The 17399-nt window shown below is 34.0% G+C and overlaps 4 protein-coding genes across 5 annotated transcripts; 1 reads left to right on the top strand and 3 right to left on the bottom strand.

The window, feature by feature from the left end:
* Window positions 1-27: 27 nt before the first annotated feature.
* On the bottom strand, window positions 28-3712 carry LOC145734157 (venom dipeptidyl peptidase 4). The gene is made up of 15 exons (XM_081987329.1): window positions 3531-3712; window positions 3008-3176; window positions 2863-2957; window positions 2738-2812; window positions 2632-2684; window positions 2381-2574; window positions 2159-2328; window positions 1877-2104; window positions 1546-1766; window positions 1267-1483; window positions 1033-1211; window positions 785-979; window positions 563-723; window positions 296-507; window positions 28-240 (listed from the first exon to the last, which is right to left on the bottom strand). The coding sequence occupies exons 1-15, from the start codon at window positions 3555-3557 to the stop codon at window positions 124-126; spliced, it is 2313 nt and encodes a 770-aa protein (XP_081843455.1). The 5' UTR covers window positions 3558-3712; the 3' UTR covers window positions 28-123.
* Window positions 3713-4319: 607 nt separating this feature from the next.
* LOC145734159 (uncharacterized) lies at window positions 4320-6569 on the bottom strand. The gene is made up of 7 exons (XM_081987333.1): window positions 6298-6569; window positions 6002-6205; window positions 5735-5941; window positions 5417-5678; window positions 5188-5361; window positions 4923-5126; window positions 4320-4866 (listed from the first exon to the last, which is right to left on the bottom strand). Exons 1-7 carry the CDS (start codon window positions 6409-6411, stop codon window positions 4550-4552), a joined length of 1482 nt encoding a protein of 493 aa, XP_081843459.1. The 5' UTR covers window positions 6412-6569; the 3' UTR covers window positions 4320-4549.
* Window positions 6570-6836: 267 nt separating this feature from the next.
* On the top strand, window positions 6837-12504 carry spir (spire type actin nucleation factor). Of its 2 annotated transcripts, none has more exons than XM_081987331.1 (13): window positions 6837-7309; window positions 7590-7762; window positions 7814-7924; window positions 7976-8185; window positions 8288-8480; window positions 8540-8668; window positions 8718-8857; window positions 8915-9016; window positions 9095-9272; window positions 11047-11184; window positions 11254-11415; window positions 11474-11678; window positions 12095-12504. In XM_081987331.1, the coding sequence occupies exons 1-13, from the start codon at window positions 7047-7049 to the stop codon at window positions 12227-12229; spliced, it is 2139 nt and encodes a 712-aa protein (XP_081843457.1). In that variant the 5' UTR covers window positions 6837-7046; the 3' UTR covers window positions 12230-12504. The 2 variants fall into 2 exon arrangements, with proteins under 2 accessions (XP_081843457.1, XP_081843458.1); XM_081987332.1 differs by having other exon boundaries at window positions 6838-7309; window positions 8300-8480.
* A 1436-nt stretch (window positions 12505-13940) lies between these two features.
* Tctp (translationally controlled tumor protein) lies at window positions 13941-16089 on the bottom strand. Its single transcript, XM_081987338.1, has 3 exons — window positions 15929-16089; window positions 15449-15707; window positions 13941-14377 (listed from the first exon to the last, which is right to left on the bottom strand). The coding sequence occupies exons 1-3, from the start codon at window positions 15954-15956 to the stop codon at window positions 14146-14148; spliced, it is 519 nt and encodes a 172-aa protein (XP_081843464.1). The 5' UTR covers window positions 15957-16089; the 3' UTR covers window positions 13941-14145.
* Window positions 16090-17399: the final 1310 nt, after the last annotated feature.

Raw genomic sequence — 17399 nt, forward strand, 5'->3', positions numbered from 1 at the left:
TTTTTTTGTACACAAAACAAAACACTCTTTAATTGTAGACTATATTTACTAAAACAAACTGAATAACTGTCAGTTATTTTTGTCAACCAAGTTACTATAAGCACTATTTACATTTTCAATGATTCACCAAGTTGACAATGCAGGCCCTTCAATTCCAAATGCTCTGGCAAAGAACTTATCTATGGTATGATACAAGTGTTGATAAACGTTCGTAAGGGAATGGGCTTCGTCTGGGTAGCTCTGAAACAAAAATTTAATTTACAAAATTTTCCCAAAGTACAAAATTTACACTTACCTGTTGCCAAAAAGATATATCCGCTTGTTCTAAAGCCTTAATCAGAAGCATGGCGTTTTGATAATGCACATTATCATCGGCATTGCCATGAATAATAAAGTACAATTTTCCTCTTAAAGCTTCCACGTTCCTTGTGATGTCTGTATTATTGTAACCCACCTCGTTGTCGTCTTCAGTTGGCAACCCCATATACCTTTCCGTATAAATGGTATCTACAAAATATTATTGTTATTTTACTTAATTATTTGTCTTCATATGGTTTATTACCGTAATAAATAAAACTCGTAACTGGAGCTACGGCCAAAGCAAACTTGAAGACATTTTCTGTATCTTTGACTAAAGCCCAAGTGGAGGCGAATCCTCCGTAACTCCAACCCCATATTCCTGTACGGTTTCGGTCAATAAAAGCGTAGTTGTCCTGTAGATATCTGAAAATTAACCAAAAATCAAGTTAAGATATGTTGAATGAATATTCTCAAGGGTATTTACTTAGTGACGTAAATTTGATCTTCAATTTCGATAGTACCAAGACTTCGGTATATTTGGAACATTTTGTTTTGTCCATCTTTGCCGCTGCCCCTGCCATCGATGTAGATGTAGATGTAGGTTCGGTTAGTTACGAAATAGTTCACAACGCCACTAGAATAAGCATCACTTATCTGGTTTGAGTCTGGACCTCCATATCTGCCAAAAATGAGTCATTTACTATATGCTGAAATTTTGTAAAATCAACTTACACATAAACAACCGCAGGGTAAACTGAGTTTTCATCAAAATCTGGTGGTAACATTAAACGCACTCTGGCATAAAAATCATCAGTCAAGTTCACTCGAAGATCCATAGATGAGTGCCTCAATTTTGTTGACAGTCTCTCTCTAACTGCGGAATTCTCAGTCCAAACGTACACATCATCATCCTATATTAGGGAAAACTGTAAAAATCTTAAAACTTAACAATGATAAAACACTTACGTCACTCAAACTTTGAATCACTGCGTAATAAGGGTTCGGCCCGGAACAGATTTTAATAAAATAGGTAAGCGGTGAATTGAAAGACCCAGAAGCGTACTTGCAGGGTTCTCCATCGACCTCAAAATCGCAGGTTAGACATTTGTCCTCCAATGTTTCGGTGTTAACCGCAAACACGTGTCGTTGTGAAGGAGTATCGTTTAGTGTTCCTAAGTAGTAACTGTCACAAAAAATATTTAGGTACAGAAATACTACAGTAAAATAATAGTCAAAATTACATACACTACATTATTATCCTCATCCCATCCATAGATAGAGGAAACTACGCGATTTCCAGATGTGAGTTGTTTGGGAGTATTAGTAGCTACATCTGTTAGCACCAGGTGTTCAAAATAGTCGTCTTCGTAGGCCTGCGGTAGAATTTCCAGTCTTGCGGTTCCATTTTCGTTGTATTCGGGTATGGCAGGCGATAACCAACCGTTTGATTGGGAGTACGACACTTCCTTATCATCAGTAGTAAAAAGATAAATTAGTTATACTGTTTACAGAAAATGTAATTATTCCCACTAATTAATTCGTTCTGAATAATATTTTGTAAAATGTGTAAACTCACCTCTGCACAGTCCCCATCCAAATTACATCGAATGATGACTGATTCATTTTGAACTCTATTAGTAGAAATCAAAGCTATTTCGGAGTCCGATATCCATGTGACGTCATAAAGCACATAGTCATTGTTATCCTCGCTATCGTTAATTGAGTCAATTAAATTAATTTTTGTGGTGTTTCCTGTTTCGATGCTGTATATGTAGGTTTCCACAACAGGATTCGTTTTTCCAACCTTGAATCGTTAATATGCATATTTGATTGTTCACAAAATACACTAAACCTATACTTTGGGATATTTAATTTCCCTAACTGTGGGATATTGATCCTCCATCTCTCCAGGACTGCCGTAGATGAAATAAAAGAAATCGTCCACGTTGGTGTCGTTGAATTTGGCGTAGACTAAATTAGTGCCATCAGGAGAGAACCATAAAGCAGAACCACTGCCCAAAACCTCCTCTAATTTCGCAAAGTATTTAGATAACCCAAATAACTTAGAAAGAAAATATACCTTCGTAAACCCAGTCAGGAACTCCATTGTAAATTACTCCGTCCTCTCCGTCTGTAGTAACTTGAACGGGAGACTCGTCCTGTACACTGGACATATAGTAAATGTTGTTGAGGTAAACGTAGGCCAAACCATGACCTTCTGGATCAAAAGTTGCTAATTGAACAGCCTCTTTGTTATTAATATCATATGAGTCACTAAAAATGTATATGGAGAGCATTAAAGTAAAACTGGGAGTAATAAATTACACATACTCAGTAGTCCTGTCGTATACCGCATAACTGGCTGTGGTAGAGTGTCTAAATACCTTAAATTGTTAATCAGAATAAAAACAAAACTTTATCATCCTGTAGTACTTACTGATGAAACATTATAACGAATCAGAACGTAAGTTTCATCCGGAGATATAGATATGGAAGCTCCCGAATAATCAGTCTACAATAAACATATTATGTTCAAAACCTAAACCAGTTTCAGGCCCTTACCAAAAATGACGAGTTTAAGTAAAAGTCGTACTCTTGACTGGTAACATTAAATCTGTAATAGTTTCCATCTGTCTTAGCGTAGACGAAAGAATTGTCTGCAAAAATCACGTTAAGTAATAAAATATTTAGTTTGCAAAGTACTTACCTGAAAGCCAACTGCCGTTAAAGCTGGACGCACTAAAATACCCAGAGAAATATTCTTCCAATGTAAAAGCAGTTTTGGATTCATCGTCTCTTGTAGAAAAGTTTCTGGTGTTTTTTCTTAGAGATTTAGACGACGTTAAGGTAATACTTAATGCGAAAACTATCAAAACCTGAATATTTAAGAAATATTTTTTTAATAATAATGGTGCTATTTTATCTATAACAATCACAATAAATATGTTTAATTAACGATAACGTCATCACAGATAATCTTCTCAGCATCAAAATGAGTGAAGGATTTAGTTTGATGAAGTATCGGATTACCACTTGATGTACAAATTCAAGCTTTTGTTGAAAGGAAACAGATAAATTTTAGTAACTAAAAGAAGAGTAAATAAGGACAAAATGATTTAATTAATTATTTGACAAAAAATATAGTTAGTTTTTTACCACGCATTTTGAACCATTTCAATAAATTAGTTAATAGGATATTTATTATTAACTAATCCAATTTTGATACTTACAATGTTGTGAAATATTCCTAAACCCATCTTTTGTTCCTGGCCACACTAGCACTGCATAAAAAAGTCGCACAAACCTACTTTATTAGATTTGTGTATTACGACATGTTTCAGAACTAAATACAACTGTCTTTATTTTCGTTAATTAATAGAATCGGGCACAACACTTCTTAATAGAATGGCTTAATTGATAATAACGCGAAATCGTCGAGTTGAAATATAAATCCAGCTTAAACGTTATCTTTATGATTAAAGTTCGGCAATGAATTATTATACTGTATAGGGTTTAGTATGGTATGGATTAAGGCCACCAGATTTGGTTTTTAAGTACACTTGTCGTGATAATCAATAAATTTTTTACCTATATTACCTATAGGTAAAGATTGCAGATTAACACTCCAATTACATAGACCAAAGTATTAATTAATCTCCTTTTGGAATGGTGCGATAAATATCACAAAGTAAAGGAATTTGTTACAAATTTAATCAGTTTTACAATTTTGATTTAAAATGTTGCTATTTGGGTTGGTTTACCGTGTGCGGAACTCTTAATAATGTACCTATAAGAAATACGATTACTTTAGACACCGGAACCGTTTAAATTTAGTACACGGTCAATGCAAAAAATGACTGTCGCTATTGCAATGTACGTTTAACCCATTTTTGGTGTCACCAATTAAAAGATAAAAAGACAATCGTATGCAAATCTCACATGTAAATTTTTCGATAAACACATTTGTAATGCCGGTTGTATGGTAATTTTTTGTAAATAGTAAGCTTGATGAGAATTATGAAAATAACACTAAACCATTATTTATTTATCTTTGACGAAAGTTTCAAATACAGTAGGTCAAATACAAGTTAAAAAAAAACAACACTCAAAAGGGTTTAAATAAATTAAAACTGTGTAGCTTCAATAAAACTACGAAAAACCATAGATCAATGGACTAGTCACATTACGGTATAAAAATAGAAGAGATCAAATGGACAGACTGACAAAGTCAAACAAGCAATAAGAAATACTAACTGCAAACATCCTCGTGAGTCCTCATGTGGCTCACATAATCGTTGACGCGATCAAACGAACTATCGCACATTTTACACTGTATTACTTCACCCAAACTGTGATCGGAAGACAAGTGGTCCTTCAAACTTGATAATGATTGAAAGGTTTGATCGCATTGTCCGCATTTTAATGCATACAATTTGTTGTGCGTTTTGATATGTGACGTAAGACAATTGGACGTGGTGAACGACCGATCACAATCTGGACATGCATAGGGACGTTCACCAGTGTGCTGTCGTCGATGAGCTAAGAGAGCGCTGGATCCATTGAAACCTTCAAATCGATTATAAAGAATAATAGTTGTGTTTATGCTACTATACAAATCATACCTTTGCGGCAAATATCGCACATGTGACTTTTCTCTCCAGTATGCGTGCGCATATGTTTGGTAAGCTCACTCGACTGACAGAAAGCCTTTTGACAGGCGCAGCATACGTACGGACGCTCACCTGTGTGAATGCGGATATGTGCAGTCAAATTGGAACTTGTTGCAAACGCTTTCGGACAAAAATTGCACTTGTGGGGTCTTTCACCTTAGTTGCCAAATACATTTGTGTTAATCATGGAATTGTTAAGAAACAAGTTTTTTTTTACCAGTATGTGTCCTCAGGTGTTTTTCCAAGTCTTGAGCTTGTCTACAACCCTTACTACATACAGGACATTTAAATGGTCTCTCATTGCTGTGTATCCTTAGGTGCATTTTATAGTTTCCCCCATGTGAAAAACCTTTACCACACACCTCACATTTGTATGGTAAATCATTGTGTACTATCAAAAAAAGCAACCATCAATAACCCATAAAATCTACAATGCAACTACATACATGCTGTGTGAATTTTTATGTGCCTGTTTAACTTGATATTAGTGCGAAATACTTTCCCACATGTTGGACATGCTTTGCCACTACTACCCAAATGTTCTTTATTATTTAGACTTTCTTTTGGAATATTTTCACTGCACTCATCTTTGGCTTCTTCTGGCAATTGTGGAGTAACATTAACCTCCAACTGAATAATTTCTGGTTGAGGTAGTTGCCCTTGAGGGTTCATTTGTTCACTGTGTATATTGTATTGAGGATTGTATATCTGCAAGTACTCGGTAAAAAACTTGGTCTATAATTAAACCAATTAAAATGTCTCACCATATGACTTTGGATGTTATATGAGGGTACATGCAAATCTCCATCAGAATTGTTGGTTAAATTTGAAAATGCAACCTGAGTTAATTGCTCAGTGTTGGGGGACATTGTCAAGAAATGATTGTAGGTTCCTTGAGATTTTAAGTTTTCTATCAAGCTGCCATTATTCTCCTGAACAAAGACCCTTTGAGCTATTGTTTGTACGTCCATCTACATAACAAATGCCATGCTGTTTAAGTTGTTACCTATTAGAGCTACAAACCTGCATACTTGTTGAGGTAATCCATTTTCACCTAAATTAAGAGAAGGTTGAAGTTCATCAGTAACTTTCAGCTGTTTGTGAGGTGATATTGCTTTGTATTGTCTTAACTTAAGATCAGACTTTTCACATTGCTTTTTTAATTGGAAGGCTATATGAAGCTTTGAAGCACATCTTGCACAAATTTGGCCTGGCAGACCATCATTTGGCCACACCTATAAACAACCAAATATACAGATAGAATCTATTTAAAACATGCTGGGGATTGTTGTATTTTTTAGCAAAAACCCTATGATACTAAACTGACCTGAACAGAGGCTATAGACATCATTTTTTTGAACATACTGACTTTGAATAGGGACATCATGGACCCTTCACCTAAACAAATCCTGCACACTTTTTCAAAGTTTAACTCGTCCATATTTGTTATTGCTATCAAAGCAATATTGGAAGTTTACTTAAAGTCCATTGTATTGTTTCAGTTTTGTGTTGCTGTTTATTTTTGTTTGTTTATTTTGTTTATAGGAAATCTGCAACACTTAACCTCAAAAAAGTATTGGTTGTTCTGGCCAGCGTTGCCAAGATGTCTCTGTCTTTTTTTTTTTTTTTTTTTTTTAACTTTCTTTATGGCTTTCACCACTAGGGTATTCAGCCAGGCCAAGTTAGGTTAGGTCGAGTCTCTGTCTTTCAGTTCACTAAGAATATAAAAGACAAAGAAGGGACTATGTGTGGAAATAGTAGATGCTATTTTAATGTCAAAAGTCAAAAGTGTGTTGTATTACCAACCTAAACTGCCTAATGATAATTTTTTTATTGAATATGCAGTAAAAAAAAAAACGACCACAATTTAATTTACTGTTACAATTTTTTGAAGACAGCAGTTTTTCTTCTGTACGATTTACAAATAATTTACTGTGGTTCTTGCTAATCAGTATTCAGTAGGGATTAGTGATACGGTTGGTACTTCTGCCTTTGTTTGTTTGTGATTACATTATCGATTTTGAGGTTAATTTAAAATGTCAAAGAATCAAAATCCCAAGTGATCAACTAAAAAAAATGTCCCATAAAGGACGATGCAGTCTTAACTCGGACGGCAGCATTTGTTTGAGTGATATTTTAGCCTCCTTCAACTCGAGCATAAAAGAAGAACACACTTGGGCTTTATGTTACCAATTGGCTAAGTACTTTTTGGAGGCACTATCATCAAAGAAACATCACATTCACAACATCACGGATGTAAAACATGTTTTTCTCAAAAGTGACGGTTCTGTACATGAAAACACTAGTTTGGCTAGGCAGGATCCTAGAGATTTATTACGGTAGGAGATCAAGAAACAAAGGTTTAGTTTGTAGCCAGATTATAGTCATTTATAAATATTATGTATTGTGGGGTACTTTGACACTCCTAAATGGTATAAAACTTTCAACTTTGGCTACCTCCCACAAAAACCCATTAAATTTTCAAGGTTGTAACCTTAATACAAACCTTGGTAAATGAAATAAGTATCACTTAGAGTACTGCCTTTACCATAGGGGCTTAATTAACATTTTTTAAAAATCTTCTTTCAAGAGATAACTTAAATTACCATTTTATTGAAGGTGTGAAAAAGATGTTGTGGCTGGCATTGGTATAATTATATATTCCACTCTTGATCCTGAATCTTTAGAGGGTGAAGAAAGAATTATAAGCAATGAACTGGAACAACTGATCACAGATATGATTGATGATTTAAACAGCACCACACAAACTCACCATGAAACAGATGATGAAGGTAGTTTCTTAATCTATTTGTAATAGAAACATATAATCAAGTTGAATTTAGGGATTGAGAGAGATTCAGAAGATAACTATGAAGCTGGCTCTTCAAAGTGTAGTATTGGTAGTAAAAGTTTGTCTCTGGAGGAGGTTATAAGACGATGTGAATCTCATTTAGGTACTTTTTAATTACTGTAATAAAAATTAAATATAATGCCTGTGGTATTAGGAACATTAACCAAAGCTCAGGTGGAAGCCCACTATAAAGCTGTAGTGAGAGCATTAGTGGCAGAAGCCATAGAGTTATCAACTTTTTTGGAAAAAGTTGCTCAAGGGACAATTTGTTTGCCATCCAGTTCCACCAGTTTAAATTTGGATGAGTTGAAATTCACTGACTGGGCCAAATTTTGGGTCCAAGTTATGGGGGAATTACGCACAGGTATTCAAACTTTGGTTGGCCTAAGGAATAGGTGGTATTAAGCCACATTTGATATGCTTCCTGTTAGTGAACATTGTAATGCTAATCCGAGACACATTTAAGCCTTTGCCGTAGGCGTCAAGTTGAAAAAAGTGAACTACAGCAAGGCACCTATTGAGTATGAGTTGACGCCCTATGAAATTTTAATGAAAGACATTCGAAACTGCAAGTATAGTTTAAGAAAAATTATGGTTGACGGCAACATACCCAATAGAGTCTCTAAAGACGCACACGCAATCATTTTGGACTTTATTAGGTTTGGTTTACTAACCAGAGTTTAAGATAAAGCGGTACCAAATATTATTTTTTACTCAGGTCTAGACCACCATTACGGAAAGTGTCCGATCGGAAACTACCACCTCAACCTAGAAATTTGACACCGCGAGAGCAACTGTTGCTTTCGATTAAGAAGGGCAGGAAGTTGAAACCAGTTCCTCTTCCTAGGTAATTATTACAAGTCTCTTGATTTTGTCATTCCTTGTATTTTTTTCAGAACCTCCCACCGTTATAATGTAGATAGACAGGCTCCTGTACCCGCCACTAGGCGGTTAATAAAGGTGGATTTCTCGCAGTTTGAAGACGATGACGATGATGAACCTTCTGTCGCGGAAACGCCCGATTCCAATGAGCCTGGTATGTTTTGCTGCATTTTTAAAAAGGTTTTCTTCCCTTATAAATAAATAATTTCAGGATTATGGTCTTTGGAATATCAAAATATGTGCGATAACACTTTGGAGGCGTACGATCTGGCAACACAGAACTGTATACTAGGTGCCAGAAGAAACACATTAGGTAAATGATATGTTTTTTGCTTTAATATTTTAATATCTTTGTAATCTCTAATTTACTGTGACATCAAAATTATTTCAGGTGTGACTGAAATCCCGGCCGGATGTTATTCAGTGCCGCAATCGCGACCCGGTTCACGACAATCTTGCAACAGCACCGAATCGGAAACGTTACCAATGGAACCGGAAGTAGCCAAAGCACTACAGGAGGAACTTACTAGTACTGATGGATGGCAAGACTCCATTTCTCTAGATGATAGGTGAGTATTGTTAATTTCTACAGCTTCCTTTATCCCTTTATGAACTGGTCAAAGAAATTGAAGATACTTTTATTAGATTTTATCTACTCCTAGCATGGTAATCATTCATTACATAGCTCATTTTGAGTTACGTAATGACCGATTTTACCGCATTAGTGCGATAATAATCGATTTTATCGCACTAGTGCGATAAAACAACTTTAAATGAAAATTTCTGCTGTAATTGTTAATTGAATTTAAACATAACTTTGATAAAACCATGAACAGACCTATCTTAAATAATAACTATATTTTACTTTTTATAAATATTAAAAGTGAAATGAATTCCTGAATTAGAAAGTTCTTGGATCGAATTTAATTTAACACTTTTTCTTGAAAGGGACTCTTTATGTTCTTGGTCTCGCACCAGGTGACAAAACGTTGATACATTTTTTCATATTTCTCCTTTGTCTTGGCAGGCAACAAGCCAGATACCACGTTTGCGGCAGCTTCTTCAATATCTGACGGAAGTTCTTCAGATATGTTCATAACGAAATGCACTTTTAAAAATTTGTGACTGACACTGTTAAATTGTCGCTTAAGTGATATGTGGAAACAAATAGCCACCATAGCAACAACACCAAAACAGTACAGCGTAGATGACAAAATTTAAGGGTAACAAATAACTACCCGTAGCAAGCATATACGAGACGTTCCTAAATAGTTCACATTGCACAAAATATGAATTTTTTTCTTACTTTACGCTGCTTCTGATGGTCGTAGATAAAATGTTGTACATCACCCGTGGGGTATGGCAAATTAACGTACTCGTGTGATCACCACAACTCGGTCTACGACCTCGTCGTGGCAACACTCCCACTCGTGACTATAAAAATGCTCATACCCCACTAGTAATGTAAATAACTATTATACAACTTTATTTTACTGACATAAAACAATGGAAAGACATAAGCACACTCGAATAATAATTACCGTCTATCTTCCTTAACTTGAGTATCTTAAATTGTCATTAGATGACATAATGTTTATGATAATATAGTTTTATGGAAATGTAAAAAACAATCAGTTGTTGCCTTATCGAGTACAGAGGCTGAATATGTATCTTTATCGGCATGTGTGACTGAATGTATTTTTATTTTCGCTCTTCTGTGTGATATTTTGAACAAGAATGTTTATCCTGTTGAGATTTTTGAGGATAATCAATCTTGTATCAAGATGGCAAGTACTTTAGAGACCAAACGGTCCAAACACATTCGTCATCATTTTTTAAGAGATTGTGTTGAAAAAGGACAAATAATTTTAAAGTATGTTTGTACAGCAGAGCAAGTAGCTGATGTATTCACAAAAGCTCTACCGCTACCAAAATTTAAATATTTTATTGAAAAACTAAATGTTGTAGATATTTTGAACTTATAAGTTATTTAAGAAATTGTTATAGAAGTAAGTTCTTGTATTGATATTCATTTTACTATTATATTGATGTGAATGTATTGTAAAATTGGAAGGGAATGTTAAAATAATCAATTTTACAGAACATACTACATAAACATTATCTCATTTAATGACAATTTAAGATACTCAGGTTAAGGAAGATAGACGGTAATTATTATTCGAGTGTGCTTATGTCTTTCCATAGTTTTATGTCAGTAAAATAAAGTTGTATAAAATCTAATAAAAGTAGGTATCCTCAATCTCTTTGACCAGTTCATAAAGGGATAAAGGAAGTCATTCTGACATAAATAACACTCAAACTGTCACACTCAAAATATTGCAGACTGTCATTGACCCTGGCGGAAATAGTACATATCCGAACTGTGCTCACGAAAGCGGAAGTTGAGGCTTTGCCTACAGAAGGTCGAGTTCGCCATGATGTGGAAAGTCGAAAAGTGTGTTTTCTCTGTCTTAAAACCAGGTAAATACCAGTTACTGTTTTACCTTTAGGAAGTAGATAATTCAGTATCTTTTTTTTACGACAATTTAGATTTGGAATTTTTGGTCCTTGGGGTCAACGGTGTACTCTTTGTAAACGAACTGTGTGTACCAAGTGTTTCACAAAAATGAACATTCCAATGGAACATTTCAGCAGTGTCCCCGTAGTTCTTTTAAGTCCCAGTATAATGTGTACGCCAGAAGAAGAACCAAAGTAAACTGTGTTTAAGCTGAAAAATTGCATAGTTTTTATTTTGAGTTTTTTTTTGCAGGGAATCGCTGACGCGATCGTTCATAAATAGAATGAACAGTGCCGGATCGTCGGGGGTTCTTTCTAAAGAAGTCAGCCCTGACGTGCACAAATCACCATCGGCGCTGATGTCGAGCACAATCAGCGATCCGGGTGCAGCCCCCTCTAAATTCCGCACAAGTGCTGCTACTGTCATGCGGACCAATCGGGTAGTTGACAGGCTCAAGGTAAGTGACATTAGTCTAGTTTACACCGCTAACTTGGTACGCGTACTAACGTTTTACTCCGAACCAAATTCAATCAAAGTTCCAGCCTTTTCGGTTTGGTACTCTTGGAAATGTGTACCGAACCAAATAATAATAATAAATAATAATCGACAGAAAACCTACACTATAGGCTGTGTTTGATGATGTTTTAATGCTTATTTGTTTAATATTTATTACAACTTTGACAACTGTCATTGACTTTTACCTTGTTTAGTCTAGTCGTTCGGTCGATCGACACTTTGCGGTATAAACCAACAATCAAGAAGCAATCATATGATCCTATCTCCCTTTTAGTTCCCGTGTACCGAACCAAGCTACCTAACGGTGTAAACTAGACCATTGTGTGACATGTAAGATTTGATCAGTTGACTGTATAGGGTTCTCAAATGGTGGTATGTTACGACTGTAAACTGATGGTTCTGCAAATTATCAAATCGGCGCGGGCTAATCGGTCAGCGATCCGAAACAAAGCGCTACAAAGTATGACTCTTAATCTTTCCCCCGTATTTTAATAAATGTGATATTTATTCTTTGATGTGCGTTTCAGGGCCAAATTTAGTTTTCCTTTTAGACTTTTACGTTATAATAACGTGTGTTCGTCTTTTTCGCTTCGATAATCGCAGCTACTTAAATTTGGTCCCGAAATATGCAACTATTAGATTTTAGTCAGTTAGCTACTGAATGTTCTCTAAAACGGTAACGAAACTAAATAGATTAATTTTAAAATATTTAACCTGGCAAACTTTGCGGTTTTGCTACGTTTACTTTGTTATGCAGTTTTATAGTTTACTCTGTTATTTATTGATATTCAATAATTAGCAGTGCCAACGGACAAAACCACACTCACCCCAATTTATTTGTATTTGATTTTTACATTGTTGCATTTTTTGTCTGTGATTATTACCTATAGTTTTATGTGCAGTTTTATTTATTTTTTTATATATCACACAGACCAAAAAGTTAGATTAGGCAATTTAAACCAAAGATACAGACTCTCAAAATAAATAATTAAGAGTTGGAATTTGATTTTAATTGCTATTTTATTATGCAAAGCTGAAGAATGGTAACATTGTTGATGGTGCTGAGCTGATAATCAGAAAGACAGAAAGAAATAGGCTAGGAATGATCTCGTTTATTTTTTCATCCTATGGAGCAGAGTGGATGTGACGTCTCGATGACCTAATTTTGATTATAGATTAGCCAAATTAAGTTATCAGGAAGTCACATTCGGTCTGCTTGTCTACCCACAAACAGAAGAAAGAAAAATGTTTAAATAGCATCTTTGCACTAAACACACCAATTTAACATTAAATAAGACTGCTTTAAAGGCACTTTTAATCAAAATTTTATGGTCTAATATAATTGTTCAGAACTCTGGTAACTCAACATCTTCTTCTTTATGAACACACTTAAAATTGACCCATCCTCAGTGTTAAGTAATTAGTTCAAATACAACATATTATAGTTATAGGTAAATTTGTGTCAAAGCACGTCTTGCTGTTGTGTTCCCAAAAACCAAAGAGTATGATTATCACTCAACTATTCTTTATCGATATAACAATTGCGAATTTACTAGAGCACATTTTGCCTGATATTAGCTAGATAATTAAGACTTCCATTAGTACAACTTGTATTATTCTAGCCCAATTAAGTTAAAGCTAGTCATGTTTTTGTCTTGCCTTGTAAATTGATTTAAAGACCTGAAAGGCAAACAGAGTAAAGAGGTCAAAATTGAGATTTCTGCTAATTAGTTTAAAAACTTACTTACTCTAGTCTTCTCTGGTCTCAAGTAGGTACCTACTTCCAAATATCTCTTGCCTTAAGTTTTCTGTGGTATAATTAATGTAGATAACTCAAAAAAGTTAAACCCCCAAACTATTATGGTAAGTTCACATGTGCAGTATTTGCGTAAATCATTTACGCCAATGCTCTTCATGCACACTTACATGAGAGTTCTATACCTATACCATAATAGGGCACTTTAATTCCTAGTCAAAAATTTTATTTTGATAAATGTAATTTTATTGTATTATAGTCACCTATCAAGTTTAAAAATGTTATTATTAACCATTAATAGCCAATGCAACAACCCATTTTTGAGCTTCTAAAGTTAAATTTCAACTCCACTTGGCTTAAAAATATGTTGGTGCAAAGGCTCTAAGTAAAATAAAGAGTATGCTGTGTTAAAGAGGTTGTTTTATTGATCCCCAAAAAGAAAACAGGTAAGCTGTAGGAAACTTTATTTGAAATTAAATGAGTAATTTTATATTATATAAAAGGGGCTAATATGTTCCAAATAAAAATGAAATCTAAAATGAACCTTGAAAAACCTTAATAAACATTTTAACTAATCATTTAGAAAAATATTGTAGAACAATTATTATAGCTATAAATTAAATAAAAACAAAATTTGATTAAATACAATAAACTAAAATTTCTCTTCATCCAGACCATGCTTGAAGAACATCATTACAGGGACTGACTGACCGTCAATGTCACGGTATTCCATTAAACCGACCACACCTTCAATCTCCATAGATTCTCCAGTGAAAAATTGGAGATCTTTGAACCTTGAAAGAACATCTTTCATTACTTTGTTGATGTTGTTCTTGAAAACATCTACTTGGTCAGGACAGTCTTGTTCTAGTTTAGGAATTAACCTAAAAATAAATAATTCATTAAGAATAACTTCTTTAAACTAATTAGTAAAAAATATATTAAAATAAAAAATGTCCTAAACTTAACTCAATTTATTACAAATATTAAATGCAACAAATTAATAACAGTTTAGGTATACTCTTGCATGTTTTTGCTCTAAACAGTGTATCTAGAAACACTGTCCAGTATTAGACCATGCAAAGAAATATGAGGGTTACACAATGGTATTTTAAGGATATAAAAAGTGGAAGTTAGCCTTTACTCAGTAAAGGAACCATAATAAACCTAAATCAGGCACTATTAAAGCCTGGTTTATAAAAGAAAATTTAAATTTAGATTTAAATTTAGTAGTAAATTTAAATTTAGCTGTAACTCTAAAAAAATATGGCGTTCATAAAAGAAATATTTTAAGTCTTAAATCACTGACTGCTAAACGCCAAAGTTGTCATTTGCGCTCATTTGACATAGGTCAACTGTCAAAAATATTAAGTGACATTCGGGATTCCCACATACCCAGTGTTGTGATTTTGGAATACACTAACACAAAAGTTGAAATTGGAAAAACCAAATATTACTAGGCTTCAGTTTAACCGTTTAACCGTAACCTTTAGCTGCCAGGAAAAACCATAACCAAATATTCAAATTCAAAACAGAAATCAGCTGATTGTGTCATTGGGGACGCTTGTGCAGTAGCAAGATGATTTAACTTTAGCGTTAACTTTAAGAGAATTTAGAATTTTAAGTAAATCCAAGGTCAGGAGATACAGCTAAATTTAAGGTTAAAGTTAAATTTCATTTATGAACGTCTTGATTTAAAACCACTAGTCCTATTCTTAAAGTTAATACTAAATTTAACGCTAAATTTAAATTTTCTTTTATAAACCAGGCTTAAGTAGAAAAATGATATTAACCAAAGAACAACTTTGTTATGACTTGCAAGAGAATAACATTGCTTTGAGACTCCTCTTAATGTGTCTAAACATCCAGTTGACCCTACTTTTTGTGTTAACATAACACATGATTTTGGTAACTTTGCTACACACACCAACCCCAAACTAAAAAACGGTACTCACTTCTTCATGTAATCCTTCAAGTATAAAGTGTAAGATTTCTTGTCTGGGAAAGCATATGTTTCCTGCAGCCTGTGGTTTAAAACAATATCAACACCGCTTTCAACCCCATCTTCGGTACCTTCATCTGCTTCTTCAGCAGAGGGATTAGCACCATCCAGTTGAATATCACCACTTTTACGGGTTATGTGTTTTCCATAGACTTCATACAGGACTTCATCAATCAATTTGATTTTGTAGGTATCTGAGAACATCTCGTCTCCTAGAAATAAACATTAGCATGTTAAAAATAGTTAGGTGACTTGGCGAATGCACAATATGTTGCATTTTGTGGGGAGATAAATACTGAGAATGAAATGTAAATATGTCAAAGTTCGATCTGAGTTGGAGAAAGACTAGCCCTAAATAAAGTAATATAGTGGTATTTGTTTGCAAAAAGATTATGTGAATCAGATAGACGTATTAGTAAAAAACAATACTTACCGGTGAATTTATCTTTGTAAATCCTCATATTGGAAGATGGCTTGGATTTCTTTGCGGTGCTGAAAGAAAAACCTTCCGACGTTTTTAACAGTCGAACCAAAAAGGACTTCGTAATGAAACGTCAAAACCGAAGTTGACTTTGACGAGGGGGATGACACTGATGACAACGCTGTCTGACGGGAGAAAAAACGGGTAGTGCGTTCCGTTTTTAGAACTCGTGTTTGAGGCTGACCAAAATACGAGCGAAATGCGTGTGCTTTTTAGCTTGCACTGTTTAGAATACAAATTTAGCAAATGTGGACTTATGGTTATTTTAGACGTTTTATGGTTAATTTTTATAAACTTGTCTCTCTCTGTGGTGCATTGATGCGTCGGTGCAATCCGCCATAAAACATTTAATTTTGAATTTAACATTAATTTGCACCGTAGTACTTTAAGCTAAATTAAAGTTAAGTTTAGTATAACAGTTACAATAACCTTTTTAAAGCATTTATTATTTTTAGTCAATTTTATAAGATATTGTAGGAATGTGTAGGTAAATTCATATTTTATACTTTTTTACTTTACTTACCGTATATTTTTCATAACTTCTATAGTTTTTTTTTTCTAAAACCCCTAGCAAATTTTGAAAGCGTACTTCAATTAAAGCGCATTACTCATCAGGGCTCATCACACATAACGTAAAACTTCGCTTCAATACATATAAATTGGGAAGCTTAGTCTAAAATATCTAAAATTGTAGTTTATTTACGAAAAAATGTCTTTTAGTAATATACAAAACTTTGAAAAAGCGTTAATAAATTCAAATTAACGACAAATCAACCATTTGACATAATGTATGTAGTCTAGCGTTATTGTTAGAAACTTAAAGACTGAGGCGTTTATAGAAATATAAAAATCTTTTTATCGTTTCTAATTTGTCAAGATTAATTTGAATACTTACTTGAAAAAGCTATGTGGCTCCAGCCAGCTAATTGGTTGAAATTACTGTCTACGTCATATCTAACGGGCGTTTTACATGTTACTGTAAAATTTTTGTTTAATTTTTGTTATGTTAGTATTTCTAAAAATAATAAAATACGTATTTCATATTTTATGCGTTCTATTCAAATTATTCAATTAAAAAAAATATGGGAGATGACCCTAAAGGCAATAAAATTATAATTTACAATTAACCAGGAAAACGAGATGTTTTAAATTTTTAATTAACCCATACAGTGCATTCTGTATATCAAACGATATTTTTTCGGTTCTTTTATCAGTAAACATTTAGATTAGACTGCGTATTGGGTTAATCTAGGCAAAGCAAAAAAAAGAGAATTTTATCAAAAACACACTCGATGGTTGAACGAGAGTTTGATAAAATTAAAATCGCGGATAGCCGTAATTAAAAGGGCGTTTCATAAAAAAAATCTAAATTGGAGATAAAAGCTCCGAAAAAAATGAGCGGCAAAATAACGAAATTGAGCCA

Source organism: Ips typographus, linkage group LG9 (assembly GCF_016097725.1).
Source record: "Ips typographus isolate SLU linkage group LG9, UJ_Ityp_2.0, whole genome shotgun sequence".
In the NCBI taxonomy this organism is placed as follows: Eukaryota; Metazoa; Arthropoda; class Insecta; order Coleoptera; family Curculionidae; genus Ips; species Ips typographus.